General features: G+C 54.1%; 6 protein-coding genes across 6 annotated transcripts; 4 read left to right on the top strand and 2 right to left on the bottom strand.

Moving 5' to 3' along the window:
* Positions 1-591: 591 nt before the first annotated feature.
* CCOS01_14440 (fasciclin domain-containing protein) lies at positions 592-4,057 on the top strand (the record flags this gene model as incomplete). The annotated part of the gene is made up of 5 exons (XM_060462584.1): positions 592-700; positions 767-1,541; positions 1,602-1,808; positions 2,153-2,163; positions 2,256-4,057. 5 exons carry the CDS (start codon positions 592-594, stop codon positions 4,055-4,057), a joined length of 2,904 nt encoding a protein of 967 aa, XP_060307069.1.
* A 1,076-nt stretch (positions 4,058-5,133) lies between these two features.
* CCOS01_14439 (uncharacterized protein) lies at positions 5,134-5,579 on the top strand (the record flags this gene model as incomplete). The annotated part of the gene is made up of 2 exons (XM_060462583.1): positions 5,134-5,227; positions 5,392-5,579. The coding sequence occupies 2 exons, from the start codon at positions 5,134-5,136 to the stop codon at positions 5,577-5,579; spliced, it is 282 nt and encodes a 93-aa protein (XP_060307068.1).
* A 566-nt stretch (positions 5,580-6,145) lies between these two features.
* On the bottom strand, positions 6,146-8,898 carry CCOS01_14438 (N-acetyl-gamma-glutamyl-phosphate reductase; the record flags this gene model as incomplete). Its single annotated transcript, XM_060462582.1, has 2 exons — positions 6,146-6,201; positions 6,267-8,898. The coding sequence occupies 2 exons, from the start codon at positions 8,896-8,898 to the stop codon at positions 6,146-6,148; spliced, it is 2,688 nt and encodes an 895-aa protein (XP_060307067.1).
* A 2,729-nt stretch (positions 8,899-11,627) lies between these two features.
* On the bottom strand, positions 11,628-12,635 carry CCOS01_14437 (synaptobrevin; the record flags this gene model as incomplete). Its single annotated transcript, XM_060462581.1, has 3 exons — positions 11,628-11,647; positions 11,767-11,998; positions 12,519-12,635. 3 exons carry the CDS (start codon positions 12,633-12,635, stop codon positions 11,628-11,630), a joined length of 369 nt encoding a protein of 122 aa, XP_060307066.1.
* A 1,922-nt stretch (positions 12,636-14,557) lies between these two features.
* On the top strand, positions 14,558-14,923 carry CCOS01_14436 (uncharacterized protein; the record flags this gene model as incomplete). The annotated part of the gene is made up of 1 exon (XM_060462580.1): positions 14,558-14,923. The coding sequence occupies one exon, from the start codon at positions 14,558-14,560 to the stop codon at positions 14,921-14,923; it is 366 nt and encodes a 121-aa protein (XP_060307065.1).
* A 357-nt stretch (positions 14,924-15,280) lies between these two features.
* Positions 15,281-15,637, top strand: CCOS01_14435 (uncharacterized protein; the record flags this gene model as incomplete). Its single annotated transcript, XM_060462579.1, has 1 exon — positions 15,281-15,637. The coding sequence occupies one exon, from the start codon at positions 15,281-15,283 to the stop codon at positions 15,635-15,637; it is 357 nt and encodes a 118-aa protein (XP_060307064.1).
* Positions 15,638-16,809: the final 1,172 nt, after the last annotated feature.

Below are 16,809 nucleotides of genomic sequence, written 5' to 3'. Positions count from 1 at the left end.
CCCACTACGTTTTGGCCCCTCTCTTCTCTCACGGCGCAAGAGCCTCTCTGTGTATCTCCTCTCCCATGTTTCCCTGGTATCGTGAAAGGTATGTAGTAAGGCTGATGGGTCCACCATGCTTCGGGACGGCCGCGCGCCGGGACATAAGTGTCAAGCTTGCTTCCCGCGGGTCCTCCCACGTCGAAAAGGCTCCACGCGTCCTTCACAGATAACGGGTCGTTACGAGGGCCTGGAAAGAAAGATGAAGTTGCATCAGGAGACAAAACACAACCGGGCCCAGAAGAGACCCACCTCCGGTGCTTATTTTGGTCGTCGTATTGCAATGCTCCATCCGTTGATGGCAGGCCGAAGGTTCTATCCTATGTGGTGGTAAACCGTCTGACCTTGGCAAAAAAGTGTCAAGACATGCCTCCCCCGCCTCTCGGACCCGGAAGGTTGGGTTGAGACTTGTCAGTATAAGTATTACTAGTCGGCTCGTTCCCGTAGATCGTCGTCCTGGCTTGAACCTAAAATTCCAAGTCTTCACTTTTCCTTTCTTTTCTTTAACATCACCGGGCTGGCTTCCCGTTTCGCTTCGCCCGCTCCCGCACAATGCAGCCGACGAGCTTCTTCACGCTCGCCTTTGCTGCACTGGCGGCAGCGGCTCCACCTCTTATGGATGTACTCAAGAGCAATAATGATACCTTGAGTACTCTGACCTGTATGTTCTTCCATAGGATAGGCCGTGTATGGGCAGAAGAGCGTGACTACTAACACCACCAAATAGCACTTCTGGCGATGGTTCCAGCACTGAACCAGACCCTCGTTAAAGCCAAGGACGTCACCATCCTCGCTCCCTCCAACGATGCCTTCGTCAAGATGATGCAGATGGACCCTACGTTTGCCCAGAAGGCGACCAACGCAACTTTCCTCGCCGATCTCCTAAGCTACCACGTCGTCAGCGGCAAGACCACGGCCACCATGTTTTTCGAACAGCCCAAGTTCGCCCAGACCCTCCTCGAGATGCCCACCGCCAACGTCACGGGTAATCAAAAGGTCGAGCTTGTCAGGAAGGGTGACCAGGGCAGGGTATTCAGCGGCTACAAGCAGATGAGCGTCATCACAAAAGCCGACGTCGCCTTCCAGAACGGCGTACTTCACATCATCGATACCGTCTTGACGTTCCCCGGATCCCCCGCCGACACGGCTATGAACACGGGCCTCACGAGCATGGCGGGCGCGTTGATAAAAGCTGGGTTGGTCGATGGTGTCAACTCTTTGCAGGCCGCGACTGTCTTTGCACCGACGAATGCTGCGTTCCAGGCTATTGGGGCTACGGTTGCGTCGATGGAACCTGCGGATCTTGCTAGGATCCTACAGTATCACGTTCTCATGAACCAGGTCCGGTTCACCACAGGAGTGGCAACCAAGATGGGATATAAGAGTCTGATGGGCGAGAAGGTTTCGCTGCGGAAGGAGGATACTACCGTCTTTGCCAACTCTGCCAAGGTTACTATCAAGGATATCATTACCAGCGACGGTGTTATGCACGTCATTGATAGGTAAGCATGTCTTGTTCCATTCCCAGCTCATAGCTTTCCAGGTTACTTACATACGAACAGTGTCCTCAACCCAGCATCACCCAAGTTGAGCCCAGGAACCTCAACGGCTGCCTTCCCCGGAGCAGTTCAAGCTGCCAATGCCCCCTTCACTGACGGTGTCAAGCCGACTGCGAATTTCACTCCGGCTGGGGCGAGTTCGAGAAGTTTTGATGCCTCGCTCAAGTTTGCTATGATGGGGTTCATGGGCTCTGTGGCTGTTGCGTACCTGTAAGTAGAGGCGACGTAGTGTCTCACAACAACTCTCATTCTTTGAAGCTCTGGTGAGCAGACATTATACTTGAGAAGAAGTGCCATCTTGTTTCTCACATAATTACATTTAATTGGAGTGGTATACTGCTATGGTTGATACTTTAACCGTCCGCGATGTTTCAGTCGACTTTGATGAGCATCCAGTGGCTTTGAGTGAGATGTCATGCATGAAAGAGGGTCGAATCTTGGTAGCGCTTTCCTGCTCCCCTGCATTGGATATGACTGCCCAATTGCAATGGTGAGCGTGAGATGGAAGGCACATTTGGTAGTGAGGTACTTTACGTCACCTCCACTTATGCCAGATTGATGCCCCGTAATGTGATTACAACTTCACCACATCTTCCGACTGCATATAAGCAGGAGATTTCTTTATTGGCACAACCTCGTCCCATGCTGAACCAGAAGAACCGCTCAATCATCCCATCGTTCTCATTTGCCCTCACGCACGCCTCCAAATGTGGCTCATCAACACGTCATCCCACAACCTTGAAGAGTTCATCGGCAGAGACATACCACCCTACGCAATCCTTTCGCACACATGGGGAAAGGATGAAGTGACATTCCAGGATATGAAGGATCCAAGGTTCTTAGTTCGGGAACAGACTATCAGGAAGGCCGGCTTCGTCAAGATCGCAAAAGCCTGCGGGCTAGCTCAACAACAAGAGCTGCAGTACGCGTGGGTCGACACGTGTTGTATCGACAAGTCAAGCAGTGCTGAGCTGACGGAGGCCATCAACTCAATGTTCAAGTGGTATCAGCGAGCAGCCATCTGTTATGCCTGGTTATCTGACCTGGACCCCTCCGCCGACATTGACAGCGACTTCGACGGTAGTGGAGACTTGGGTCAATGTCGCTGGTTCACGCGGGGCTGGACCCTCCAAGAACTCATCGCGCCCAAGGAAGTCGAATTCTACGACCGAGACTGGAACCTCGTCGGCTGCAAAAGTGGTCTTGTCGACCAGCTCCACGCTATAACAGCCATCGCCAAAGATGTCCTCGGCAACCGCCATCGCTCTTTGTTGCACACCTGCGTCGCCGAGAAGATGTCCTGGGCCGCAGGGCGGGAGACAACACGTGTCGAGGACGCCGCCTACTGTCTTATGGGCATATTCGGTATCAATATGCCTCTCTTTTACGGTGAAGAAGAGAAGGCATTTCAAAGACTCCAGAATGAGATTCTGCGCGAGAGCGACGATGTGACGATCTTTGCATGGGAGAGAGCCCGACATAGACCGCCGCCAGATCAGTGCTTCTTTGACAACGGCCGGAATTTCGGCGGCGTGCTCGCCGAATCCGCAGACGACTTTGCCGTTCACCGCCATCAAAGAAAGATCTATCCGCCGCCTATCAGGCGACCGACGCTTGAGTTGACGAAGAATTGCATCAAAATTTACACCGAGCTCGTCTGGGAAGAAGCGCCCGAAGTCAGCGGACGCCGTTATTACATACACTGTGGCTCTCGTGGCGAGAAACACGTTGCTATCCGCCTCGTTAAAGTTGTAGGCGGCTCCTTCATACGAGAGGCTCTGGATCAATGCGCCTCAACTTGCATTTTCCACATAGACGCCCAGCGCCGACGAGAGTTCAGCCTGCTCGTCAATACCTCGAGTTATCCAATTCGCCTACTCAGCCACGGCGGATGGGACCTGGTGAAAATGAAATTCCGTTGCCCCAAAAATATGAAGGTCGCAGAGGCCTGGCCATGGTCGAAGTGGCACGATGAGGAACTGGAATTCGTGGCGTACCCGACGCGTCTTTGCGGGTCTATCCTCTTTCACGTTTACCACGCAGTCCCCTCTACAAACCACGAGGCGATCCCCCGCGAAGACTACAGGACAGATATTGTCTTCATTTTCAACCCGCACGAGATTCACAGTGACATCCAGGAAGTGAAGGGAACCCTCCTTGAGAGATACGGTGAATTTCAGGCAAAAGTGGACCATATTCACTCTTTTCTGAATTCCGAGGAGCCTGATAATTTGGGCTTTAATGACCTTCTCACGCAAATTGGCTTACCCACGTCCAATAAGGTTGCATTCGACTTGGGAACGTCGAAGCGGTCTGCTGTACTGTCATTCACCTCGAAGAAGCTTACAGTTCCCGTGATAGGCTCGACCTCCCCAGCCTGGGAAATCACGTTCGAGATGAACGAGACTAAAAGATTCAGTGGATCAGTAAAGCACAAGAAGTGGCAAGCCGATTATTGATGTCTAATGGGAGGCTGAAAATTCGAGCTCAATAATACTGATAGATACTCAAGACATAGAAGACGTCTGGTATAGTATCGGCGTTGCATAACCATGCTCATCAGGATATACCTGAACAGATGCTTAAATCTCTGCATGGTACCGCGTTATCCATTACCATCTTCATTTCCCGCTATCCAAGGAGGTTCCTGAAGGGAGATATAATGGGTTTCGATTTCCGTAGGCAGTTGATCAAATTGGAAATCCAATCCTCCGAACGATACTGTGGGGCACCTTAGGACTCCACGGCTCTTATGGCGAGTTTCGATATTGAAATCAACTTCCTGGGGTGCCATGTAACACAATACGGGAGGGACTCAAGCATCACGGGAGGAGACGGGAAATTCTCTGAGGTCAAGGGATGTCTGCCTATGGACAGGTCTATTCTAGGTAGAGAGGCCAAGTTAAGTGCACTGAATAGTACTACTACGAGCTTCTAGCCCCTACCTTCATGGTGAAAATTTATATGTCACGGGCTCAGATAATAACGGCGCCCGAGCTACGAGTATTTAAATAGTGACATGGACCCCGAATGTGTACCCTTCTGGTGTTCTACAAGATGCAATGTGGTTTTGTGTTCTATCAGGTACATTGTTCTTGGCGATCTTGTTTGAGGAGAAGAAGAAGGCTGTTCTGTTGCCGGTTTTGTCTTTGGCCGTTGCGGTATCACCAGTTGGCAGTTATCTCACCAATACCTACCCCTCGCCATCCTCTTCCGAAGCGGATTGGGTGCTCATGAGTTCCCACTGGTTAACATGCGCAGAGAGCACGCGATCTATACTTTCGTCCCCCTCGGTAGGTCCGTCTGAAAGACTCAAGAAATTCTTGGCCTCGTCTTCAGAGAGTCCGCCAGTCTGCCGGCAAAGCCGGTACAAAACGGATGTTGATAAGTATTTGCCGGGGGTGGCCCAGAGAGTTACGCCTTTTCATCTTCTTCTGGTAATAGAGCCCAAATATTCATAACTGAATACACCAGGGATGAGTAGAGAACACCTATAGAACAGCGATGATATGCCATACCTCGTAAATTACCACCAATGTTGGATAAAATCGTCTTCGACATGGACGCAAAGCAGCAGCGGCACCTCAACTCGCTCGGAGCAGAGGTCCCTTGCACACCAGAAACGCACTGTACAAGGGCAGGCTGTGCGTTGCCTCATAGATCCTACCAACCTCACAAAAGGCAGGCTGTGCGTTGCCTCATAGATCCTACCAACCTCACAAAAGGCAGGCTTTACATCAAGATACCACCCCCCCCCCCCCTTCGCCCCTCGCCCTAGGTATACTCCATTCAGCCCCCTCCATCGTCATCTTCAAAGACGAGACGAGCGCGACGGAGACTTCATCGATACTCACTCTGGCGCCCGAGTACCTCGATGAGAGGGAGCGCGAAGGAAAACCTCTGGCGTGGGAGCCCGAGGCGCCACTTATGCACCCCATCGACATCTACGAGGTACGGCGGCTGTTATTGCTACAAGCCTGACGGGAAGCACGTTCGATCTTCTCTTCATAGCCAATCTTGTTTCTACATCACAAGATTGCGGCTCAAAGGGCTCCTTTTGTGTATACAATGAGTTAAATTGTAGTTCAACTTGAATCGTGACAAGAATAGCTAAGCTTGCCTGGCAAGCCTTGACAAACCTCAGCTCATCGACGTCACGATAATATTCAAGCAATGCTTTAAATCTGTATAATTACCTCTTTCTTAACTCGTAACCCGGTATATACATGCATACAACAACTCACGTCATGAAAGACGGTCCCCAACGGAACGATTGCCCCGCACCCCAGAGTCCCCTGAAGCAGGATGATAAAAAAGAAAAGAGTCAGAGTGCCCCTGATTGTGAGGTATCCAAAAAGGGGCTTGTAGGTAGAGAGGGAAAAGCAGACCACGCAGTTGAAAAACCAGAGGGAAACAGGATTTGAAAAAGAGAAGAAAAAAATTGGAAGATGCTTTTTGAACCGGTTATGACTCCAGATAAGTTTGAGTGTCCGCGCCGAGCCTTTGTGAATCTAATCCGCTCCTTGATCATTGGACGCCTGAGCCCCTTACATGGTGGGAATACCCTCGTACTCGGCGTAGCCGAGGGCGAGGTTCATGTTCTCTGTGGCAGAGTGTTAATATACTTGCTTCTTCCGAGGGGCCTAGATAGAGGTGGGGTTGACTTACGAAGACATTGAGTTGCCGCGCCCTTGAGCAGGTTGTCAATGGTAGCGCAAACGACGACGCGCTTGCCGCTGCTGTGGACAGCGAAACCACCAATCTCAACACCGTGCTTGTTCATAATGTTCTTGACCTGCGGTGAGTCGCCAATGACCTTGACGAGCTTCTCGCCGGCGTAGCGGTCCTGGTAGATCTGGCGGATGTCACGCGAGGTGATGGTCTTGTTGAGGGGGATGTGGATGGTGGCCTGGATACCACGGAACCAGGAGGCGACGTGCGGGGAGAAGGCGACGTCGGTGCCGAGCTTGGCGCTGATCTCGCGCTCGTGGATGTGGTCAGTCAAGCTGTAGGGCATGAGGTTGTCCTTGAGCAGGTTGACGTCGTTCTTGGGGGAGGGCTTGGTGCCGGCGCCTGAGTAGCCAGAAATGCCGAAGACGGAGGGGGAGCCGCCGAGGTGCTCGACGAGGGGCGCAATACCAAGCTGCGCAGCGGTGGCATAGCAACCGGGGTTGGAGATCTTGTCAGCCTTGTAGATCTCGGAGCGGCCGGTCAACTCGGGCAGACCGTAGGTCCAGGTGTTGTCGAAGCGGTAGTCGGCAGATAGGTCGACAATGACACTGCGGTGGTCGGCACCGCTCTTGCGGGCATCAGCGATGGCCTCAATGTAAGGCTTGCAGACACCGTTGGGGAGAGCCATGACCCAGCAGTCGATGGCGCCCTTCTTCTCGAGCTCGGTGACCTGGTCGGGGCTCAGGTTCTCGTAGGTGATCTCGCGCTTGGTGTAGCCCTCGAGCTTCTGGCCGGCGAGCTCACGGGACGAGACGTGTCTGAGGTCCATGTTGGGGTGCGCGTTGAGCATCTCAATAAGAGCCTGGCCGGTGTAACCACGGGCACCGATGAGAGCGACGCGGGAGGGGACGTCGTTGGAGGCGTTCTTCTTGCCCAGAGGGGGGTTGGGGTTGGTGGTGGTGTAGGTGGCGAAGGTGCGCTTGCCCGAGAGAGCAGCGGCAGCCGGAGCCCATGTCGGGCGGCGAGCCATCGTTGAGAAGCCACGGGCCTGGGCGGGGGTGGAAGACTGGTTGAGGTTGCGGCTCGAAGTCTGGGCGGCGCGACGGAGGCGGGCCTCAAGGTTGGAGTCGCCCAGCATGGCTCTACCATGGGCGTTGAACTCGTCGGTCAAGACGCCGAGCTCCTGGAGGTTGTCGATGCCGTACCAGAAGAGCTGGTTGCCCTTGCTGGAGAAGCTTCCGTCGGCCTTGTCGAAGAACCAGGTGAGGTTCTCGTCCTCCTCGCTGACGGTCCAGACGAGCTTGGGGTGGTCTTTCTTGATGGCGTGGAACACGTTCTCAGTGACGTTGCTCAACCATCCCTCCTTGGTGACGGTGAGGGTGGCCAGGGTCGGGTGGGATCGGTTCTCGTTGGGGGGCAGGACGATGGCGAGGCAGTTCAAGGGCTCGTCGTAGTAGGCCTTGAAGGGGGTGCCCTTGAGGAAGTCGATGTAACGGTCGACGGTGGCCTCGGCGTCCATGCCCTCGCGGTCGCGAATGAGGGTCTGCTTCAGCTTGGCGAGATCGGGGAACGATTCGATGCTGTCGGAAAAGGCGATCTTGTCGCCGCGGCGAATCAGGGTACCGGCGCCGGAGTCGGTGAACAACTCCTTCTGCAGGTCGCTGGGGTGGATGATGGCGACGCTGGAGCTGCGGGGCAGGGTCTCGAGAAGCTCCTTGATCTCCTTGATCTTGAGGCGAGTGCCGTAGCGGCACCAGGATTGAGACATGAGGTGGTCGTACTCCTCGTCGAGGTTGATGTGGGAGATCTTGTCGCCAGTCTCGCCGTTGAATAGACCGCCCTTCTCGGAGAGGTAGACAATCTTCAAGGGCTCCAGTGCGCGGGCCAGCTCAGCCGCAGCGACATCGGCGTTGACGTTGAGGATCTGACCCTCGGTGGTCTCGGCCATGGAGGTGAGGATAGGGACGTAGCCCTGGGAGATGGCGAGCTCAACGGGGGCCTTGTCGACGCTGCTGATCTTGCCGACGAGGTTCCACTTCTCCTTGTCGAGGTAGTCGGCGGTGAGGACGGTGGTCAGAGGGCGGGTGCGGACGCCGAGGCTCTCGAGCTTCTCGACGAGCTTCATGTTCTCCTGGAGGAAGAGCTTGCGGGCAACGGTCAAGGTCTTGCCGTCGGTGACGCGGATACCCTCCTCGAACTGGGGCTCAACACCAGCCTCCTCGAGGAGACGGTTCAGCTGGGGGCCCGCGCCATGGACAATGACGGGGTACAGGCCGACCTCGTAGAGGAAGGCAATGTTCTCGCAGAGGTCATCAATGTAGTCGGTGAGAATGGCACCGCCGACCTTGATCACGGCAAACTTCTGGGACGAGACGGAAGTGAAGTATGAGAGGTATTGCTGGCCCTCGCGGCGGCTGCCGATCTGACTCAGTGTGCGGATAATGATGGCGCGAGTACGGTCGCGGTTGGCCTGCTCGGACTGGGAGCTGGTGGAGGAGAGGGCGCGGATGGCATTGAGGCGCTGGAAGGGGTTGTTGACTCGGGTGGCGGCGATGTTCTGGCGACGAGCGACACGAGGCACGGCGCGGCGGGCGCCGGCCCGAAAAACGGCAGAGGTTGCGGAGAGCATCGCGACTATTTGGACTTTTGGTGGGAAAACAGGTCAGCCAGGTTGCGACGTCAACGAAGAAAGCAATTGAGAAGCAGAGATGTGTGTTGCGTGGTCTTCGCCCTCGTCATCTGCTCTTTCTGCCCGTGCTCTCTACTATCGGTATCGTATTCCCTCGTCCTCGGGGTCGTTGCGGTCGGCTTCCCGAGGAACGGCGGTCGAGCAATGTGGAGGCGGATGGACTCGACGAGAGGTATAGAAGGGGGAAGGAAGACGTTTGGGTACAATTCAAGGTGCGTGAGCTCCTTCACGGAGCATTGGAGGTCTGGGAAGGATAGAGAAGACTCACACACACACAAACACCTCACACAACAGACCCAGGCAGATTAGCTTCGAACTCGGTCTGACTGACTGACTCTCTCTCTGACTCTTCTAGCTGCCAGGAAGAGTGTCCAATTCCAGTTCAATTGAACAGCCCGGGAGGGTATAAGGGGTGATTGACGGGGGAACGGAAGAAAGTAGGAGAGAGCAAGAGAGTAAAGGAAGAAAGAGGGAGAGAAGGAAGAGCGTAGGTGTTGGGGAATCGGAGAGACGAGGCTTTTTACTTTTTGAGGCCTGCGAGACTGTGACTGGACGTTTTTGGTGGTGTGGTGGGCGGTGGTGCGGTGCGTGGGCAACAGAGCCGGTATGATGCAGTGGAGGTGTGGAGGAGGGGCAGGGGCACCGAGCACCCAGCAACTGTGCAGGGCCGCAGGCAGGAACCTGAGCGGGAAGCAATTGGCGGGTATTACCTTCCACCAGCCAAGGGAAAAAATCGACCGGTACCGCTCTCCGCTGCCATTGGCAGTCTGCATTGGCTCGCCGCCGGCCGCCCACACTTCGCATCCGCATCTGGGGCGCCATTTGACAGCTGGCAGCTCATCGGTGACATGCGATCGCGGCGATTTGGGAAGAGCTAGGTACCTTAGGTATGTGCCGTTCAAACAATTCTCTCTTCTTTCTCGATGCTACACTCTTCTCTTTCGTGCTTCCGCCTTTCCAAATACCATTCTACTAGAATGTCTCCTTCTTCCCAGTGTCGCGAAAACCTCGAGCAAGTCAAATCCCAACCAAGAACCACTCCCGCTGCACCACCCGTCACCACCACCCTCATCCACCCGTCGAACCTCAAAACGGGAAAAAGCGCCCCATCACGAGTGGACACCCCGGTTATTGGTCGGATCTGATAAGGAATCACCCCGGTACGTACAGATCACCAAATGCGTGTGCTGGGCCACCGGGATCTGCAGCAGCCATGCACTTTTTTCTTCTCTTCGCTGCACTGCACTGCACAACAAGCTAAAAGAGGCATTTCCGTAACCTAGAAAATGTTACTTGAAAATTTCAATTCTTCTTCTCGGCTAGGTGGAGTAATGGGGGAAGAGCGAGAGCGCCTGACACGAGCCGAGGCAGGCCAGACATCCCATCTCAATCGTTGAAGATGTTCCGGACGTTGCTTCCTGACTGACTGCTGTTTTTTTAACATCGTGACCGTGCATATGTAGCCCGGCAAATGTCTAGACCACACATGAAGAAAAGAACAAACTGGCAACCAACCAACACGCATCTAAAGTAAACCGTCCATCCTCCCAACAAGAATCCCAAAATGCAATGGCCAGCTTCGTCTCTCTCCGTACCCTCCCTCCCTCTATACTCTAGTCGTCCCTGAACCATGTGGAAACGACAGAAAAAAAGAGTGGACATCGAATGTCAACTCTAAACGCCTTCTCGGATCCGTACCACCGCTGGCCCAAATTCCGACGCAATCCCGGGGACCGGCGCAGAGATCGCCGAGCTTGAGATGAACCATTCAGGACCTGGACCTGCCATGCTGCCTTACCTTACCTTGGCTAATAATACGGATACCAACCGTGGGCTACTGCTACTTTATTTAGGATGGCCCACGGCAGTATGCAAGACTGACTGCCTGGCTGGTCCTCGTTTACCTGCTCTCATTCATCCACACACACACTTGTACGCACACCGCTTGAGATCGTGGCTCCGATAGTATACGTGGTAGACTCTTCTAGAGGGGGCTCGTCTACCGAGACTGGCAGTTTCAGAATCCCTCATGGTTCCATTCACTGGGCCCTGGAAGCTTGATTCCGATAACATCGTCACATTGAGCAAGTTTTGATCGGCATGGTTCGATATCTCGATTTCCTTCGATCAGCACGTAATGAGATGCAGGAAAACGGATCATCCAGCAGGCACCAATAATGAACCAGAACATTGTATTCACAGTCAAAATGTTCACGGAAAGTTCGGACACCGTTATGAAAGAGATCTCGCAGAGTTGCTGTGGAAAAAAAGACTCGTCACTTCATTCATATACAACAAGCGACCAGACTGGATATCAAAACCAGGGCCAGTGAGAATTCAAATTACGCAAACGCCTGCCATCCCTCATACATACATGCGGTTGATCCGCAGCCGGGCCGTTGCGACTGGCTAGCTTCCTCGGAGCGAATCCCGGAGCCGGCCAGAGCAGGCCTTTGCATGCAGACCGTTGAAGTAGATCGGAGTCCGTTTCGAACAACCTCCGCGCTTCCCAAGTCATTAACCCATAGAGGTTGGCTCTGTGTGCCGCCTCATCCCCTCGTCTCCCACGGTTGCTCGAAGCCTGCGAGATATCTGACAATTCATTTCCATATCATGAGGGCGAACCATGAGCCCAAGGGGCTAGTATAATGCAAAAAGTGTGGTATCTGTTACTTGCGAGTAGCAACAACTGAGGGGGTTACGTTAGCGCGTTGCGACGACTACAACATTGACAATGATTAGAGCCACAGAACAGAGACAGACGCCGCGATCCAAAGGAAAAGCGCTCGAGAAAAATGGGAGACATACCGGCTGGAATGACAATGATGAGAATGAGGATGATGATGCCGGCAATCAAGCACATGCGCATCTTGACGTCCTTCCACCACATCTGCTTGCGGACGCGGTTGGCGCCCCGACGGAAGCCCTGAGCTGACACAGCCAGGTTGTCGGTCTTATCTTGCAGAGCATCCAAACGCTCGCCTCTTTGGGAGACCTTGTTGATGTTCTCGCGCATCACGCCGACGGTGTCGTCGATTTGCTATAAATAGATCATTAGCACATGACTCTGATGATACGATTCCGAGTACGCAATAAGCGAAACAAATTTGCCCCTGATTGCAACGCCAGCGACGAACAATGAAAAATCGGAAAGCGATTGTGGTTCCTAGTGTTCAGATACTGTGCGGTCGCAGAGGCTCGTCAAGTTGCATCGTGGTCAATTCGCTGGGGATTTCCAGATTACTGTTATCGATTGCGTTGGCTAGGGGACACGGTGGGCATTCTGACAACCATCACCGACGCGATCGACGTTGTCAGGTATGACGACTGTTTATCTCCCGCTCAACGGCGTACGATATCGCTTGTCGTCGATATGCGGCCGACGAGCTGAAGAATTGATGCGATGCCCCAATCAGGCGTAGTTGGCGACAGCTTAGGTCGGGCGGGTAGCTCGGTCGGTCGTCGTCATCTGGCGTCGGGTAATCCGGGGCAAAAGGTCGAACCAACGAAAAAGAACCACCTCGCGATGAAAACATCAAGTAAAAAGCAGCGCAACTTACAGCTTGCAAGGCCTGGGTTCTCGCGTTGCCGCCAGCTCCTCCTTGCTGTTGCGTGCCGGCCGTGTTGGCAGCCTGGCCGCTGGGGATGTACGGGTCGTAGGGGGCGTCTTCGGGCATTGTCGCTGTGGTGACGGAGATGTGAGGAGGGTGAAGTTGGGGTTTGCCGGCGGAGCTCGAAGCTGCAGCTGATGGATAAAAGTCTTGCTTCGGGAAAGCGAGATTGAGGATTGAGTTGAACGAGGTTCCGGGTTTGTTGGAGGATGCAAATGGCAATCGGTCGCGGTTTGTTGATTGATGGTTGTAGAGTGTGTGAAGTGTGGTTGGGAAAGAGGAGAAAAGGTGGTTGGAGACTTGGAGGGTGTAGGCGGGCTGATGAGGTGGTTAAGTTCAGGTTCAGGTGATGAGACGCCTCCCGCTTGGAAAAAGAGGCGAGAGCCCAGCCGAAACAAGGTCCCCGTCTGAGGATTTGGGGGGGGATGCGCTGCTGTTTCTTGCCGGGGGGTGGCACGGGGGCACGGGGGGTTTCCAGGTTGGGGTGGTGAGGAAGACTCAAGACGGTCGGAAGGGGACGACGACGGCCACCTTGGGGGATGCTGGACCACTAATTTTAGTCGAGCTGGGAACGACCCAGCCACTGGAACAAACTAGCAGCAGGACCTCCCAAGGGTTGGAAGGGGCGCAAGAGGCGCGCGACAAGGCAATGAATCCGACCGATAGCAACAATAACCAGTTGATTCCAATGGTCCCTGGGTGAGATGGTGAGTTGCACGGCCGTCAGGACGGAGACGGGGCACCGGGGGGGTCAAGAAGAGGGATGGTGGAACGGTGGACGAGGGCCAATCAAAACGACCGTTTCGAGCAGGTCGGAGACGGACTGAGCGGTACGTATCCTTCGTCCGGTGCCTGGGGAACCTGGCGAAAAGTGGAAATGCGCAGTCAGTCACGAACGCAGTGCCAAGTGGCCCTCTCTTCTCTCTGTCTTTTTCCAACTCAAAAGTCTGCTGTTCTTTTTGGCTCTCTCCCTGCCTGCGGGTGCTCATAGACATGACAAAGGCCCAACAAAGGTTGTTCCCTGAATACGAGAGCAACTGGAAGCGTCTCCGGGCCAGCACTGCCATTCCCTCGTCAGCTCTTCCTTGAGAGGGGAGAGGACCACTAAGGAATCGCAGTCACGCAGACTCGTTCCAGGGACTATTCCCATGGAGACCTTTGCTCCGACCTTCCCAACTTGCTTTGCTACACTGCTGCTGAGAAGGCTGGGCATTAGATTGGCGTCAGCTTTCTGCGCAGCAAGGTGTTTTCTGGCGCCTCCCAAGTAGTCGGAGCCAGTGCCACGGACTCGCGGCTTCTGATGTAATCATCGGGGCGGTGCTGCAGGGTCGTCACGACTCACAGCCTGGACCCCGACGGAACTGAATTGCCCCGGAGCCATGACTTGCACCATGCCACCATCTCATCCGATCCCATCCTCAACCTCTAAATTTCCAGGTTGTCTCCTTGGCGGCACGTGAAAACCTGCCACGTGATACGCGTACTATCCCCGAATACGATGACAAACCCGCGTCCGAATATTACCCGTGTCATGTGGCTTGACCTTCGGCCAAGACCTTACGTAAGGCGAAATTGGTCTGTCTTGTGGCGCAGCATAGTGGCGTTGCATCACCCAGACCAGACCAGAATTTCTCCAATACCATCTTCTGCCTGCCCACAGCAGTAACCCAGAAACCGTAAACTCCAGCCGTTCGTCGACCATGGTAGATGATGGTTTCAATCTATCCAGGCCTAGCACCGCCAAGGTTGAAGAAAATGACAGTATAAAGACACATCGAACTGCCAAGCCAGCAGCACCCAAAGCAGAGATGCCTATATTGGCAATCGAATCCGTTCTTGTACACTGAGAGAAACGGGAATTTAACTCTAGGGAGGAACTTCACCGGCTGGACGTTGAGAACACCTGCCGCTACTCCAACATTCATCACGAGGACCAGAGACCCAGATGAAGCCGGAGACACCAACGCTGTAGCACCCGGTACATCGCCATGAGCGCAAAGAAGGCGACGATATACCCACATGTTGACTTGAGCCCGTACCGCTTCCGCACGTCCTGTGTCGCTATTGCAGGACCATCCCCCATAAAGCACGCTGCAAAGCTGATCTTACCGCTTGCGATATCTCGACGAACCCTGGACGGTCGCAACTTCGTTTCATCGGCCTACCGGTCGGGCTGGCACGTTACCATGAGCGTTCAACGAGACAACTGGCAAGTGTCTACGAGACCAGATGCGGTTGAACACATCATAATTTCAGGCTTGCTGCCGAGGAATGGACTTTGTAAGGGCAAATTGCGCTCTTCGCACTCAGCAATGCGGAATGATGAGACTCAATGCCAGCGAACCAGCCGGTGACAAAGCGGTCCACGTACCACGATGCTCCGCTGGCATGCTACTTTGCTGTTGCCTAGGCCAAATGGAAACGCATTCTTCAGTCTCGACGGCAATGTTTGGAGAGGGCTCAGAGTGCGAGCCTGGCTGCATTTACCATGCGATGGCTTACTCACGGCCAGGCCTACGAATGGATATTTGCATAAGATCGGCTCCGAGTTTGTGCCCCTACTAAGCGCGCCGGCGGCTGACCCGATGCACTGATGGAATGGAGCGACCAAGTGCTGAAGCTAAATCGTTCGCGGAAATGGGTTCATTCGCTCGAGCAGCCGCCAAGCTTCAGGTTTATCAATTTTAAAACGGCCTACAACGGCTGAGAACATGAGGACAAGGTCATCTAATAACGCGACGGCAAACGGTCGTCTGATGTCCTTCGATTGTCTGTCTGCCCTGAAAGCATCACATCGCTCCAAGCATACAACATCCGAACCTGGAGGAATCAAGACCCTATTCTCGGCAGTCAACCTGGAGGATTCTTGGCGTCGGCCTACGGCGATTCCCCCGCTCGCTACCAATTCTTACTTTGTAGCCCACCAGCAGGGAGGCGGCGGCCCGGACAGCTTTGGGCACTGTTTGGTACTGATTGGACCAAGTCTAAAGTCCGGGACCAGCGGCATATTGGCCCTGTCGCTTCCTAGCCACCCCCCAGAAGCTCTGCTGATCAACGACGTCAGCTAGCCCCGTTTTATTCATGTTATTCATCCAAGTTATTCAAGCGGAACTCCAACAAGTGGCATCATGCGGCATACCGTCGCCCAAAAGCAGAAGCAGATGGCTGCTTGCACCGCGCCGTCTTGCTGGGCAAGGTCGCAGCGCAAAACCAAGACACCAGAATAGGATACCATACACAGTACCGCGAAGACACTATGGTGTTCACAAAGTCAATTCGCTCAAGTGTCGTCCGACTTTGACCAGATGCAAAAGCTAATCCGATTATTAACAGCCACAATGTCTGATCAAAAGACGAACCAGTGGGTCGTTCGGCACTGAAAGCAGGCTTTAGGCCAGAGAGGAGACACAGAGACAAGAAACGCAGGCTGGGAAACATTGATGATTTAGTGATTCTCGCAACAAACCTTGGGTCGACAGCGGCACAGGGGGGGGGGGATCCAGAACCTACACTATGTAGGTAGCCCCAACAGTTCCCACCTGGGTTCCGGAAACGTCACTAAGTTACCTCACGCAGTGCGAGCTGGGGGATGCCAGCGACGGGTCAGCGATGTGCAGCACCAAGCTCATGGGATGGCAGGGGTTCGGACCACAGCCAGACGCGCTGTGGATGGGACGGTTGCACAAGCATCACAAGCATGTTGAACAAGCTTAGCTGCCAATGCTAACGCTAGAAACAGAAGCAAGGAGGATGGCCAAAGACCAAGGGCAAACTGGCAAATTGACTCTGGCACCAGGAAAGAAACAAAATACCTACCGGCAGGCTACCCAATGGCTGGGAGTCGCTGGACGGCATCAAACACACGAAACCACAACAAGCACACACGGCGGTGAGACATTGTTAGTTGTAAGACTGGGTCTCGTTCAGCTGGTTTCGCGATTGCTTGATTATCCAGTCTTACCAGTCCCGAAATGCACTCGGCTCTCATACCTCGGTGCCTGTCCTATTTGTTGTTCCCCAGTCCAACTTTAGCCAGAAACGAAGGCAAATCTCGCCTTTGCGGGATCCTCTTTGCAAAGTTCGTATTGCTTTTTGGGAGCTATTAGTGGACCTCCGCCGCTCCTTTACTTCCCTCGGTCTCTCGACTCGAACGGTTCCGTCTTTGCTGGTGTCTTCGACTGCTCCTGACCAAACTCGTATTTACTTGGGGCTAGAAGCTGCTTCTCCCCTCCCACCTTCG

The sequence above is a fragment of the Colletotrichum costaricense genome, assembly GCF_030867565.1.
Source record: "Colletotrichum costaricense strain IMI 309622 chromosome Unknown Scaffold_20.1, whole genome shotgun sequence".
Taxonomy (NCBI): Eukaryota; Fungi; Ascomycota; class Sordariomycetes; order Glomerellales; family Glomerellaceae; genus Colletotrichum; species Colletotrichum costaricense.
This window is presented reverse-complemented; position numbering and strand designations above follow the sequence as displayed.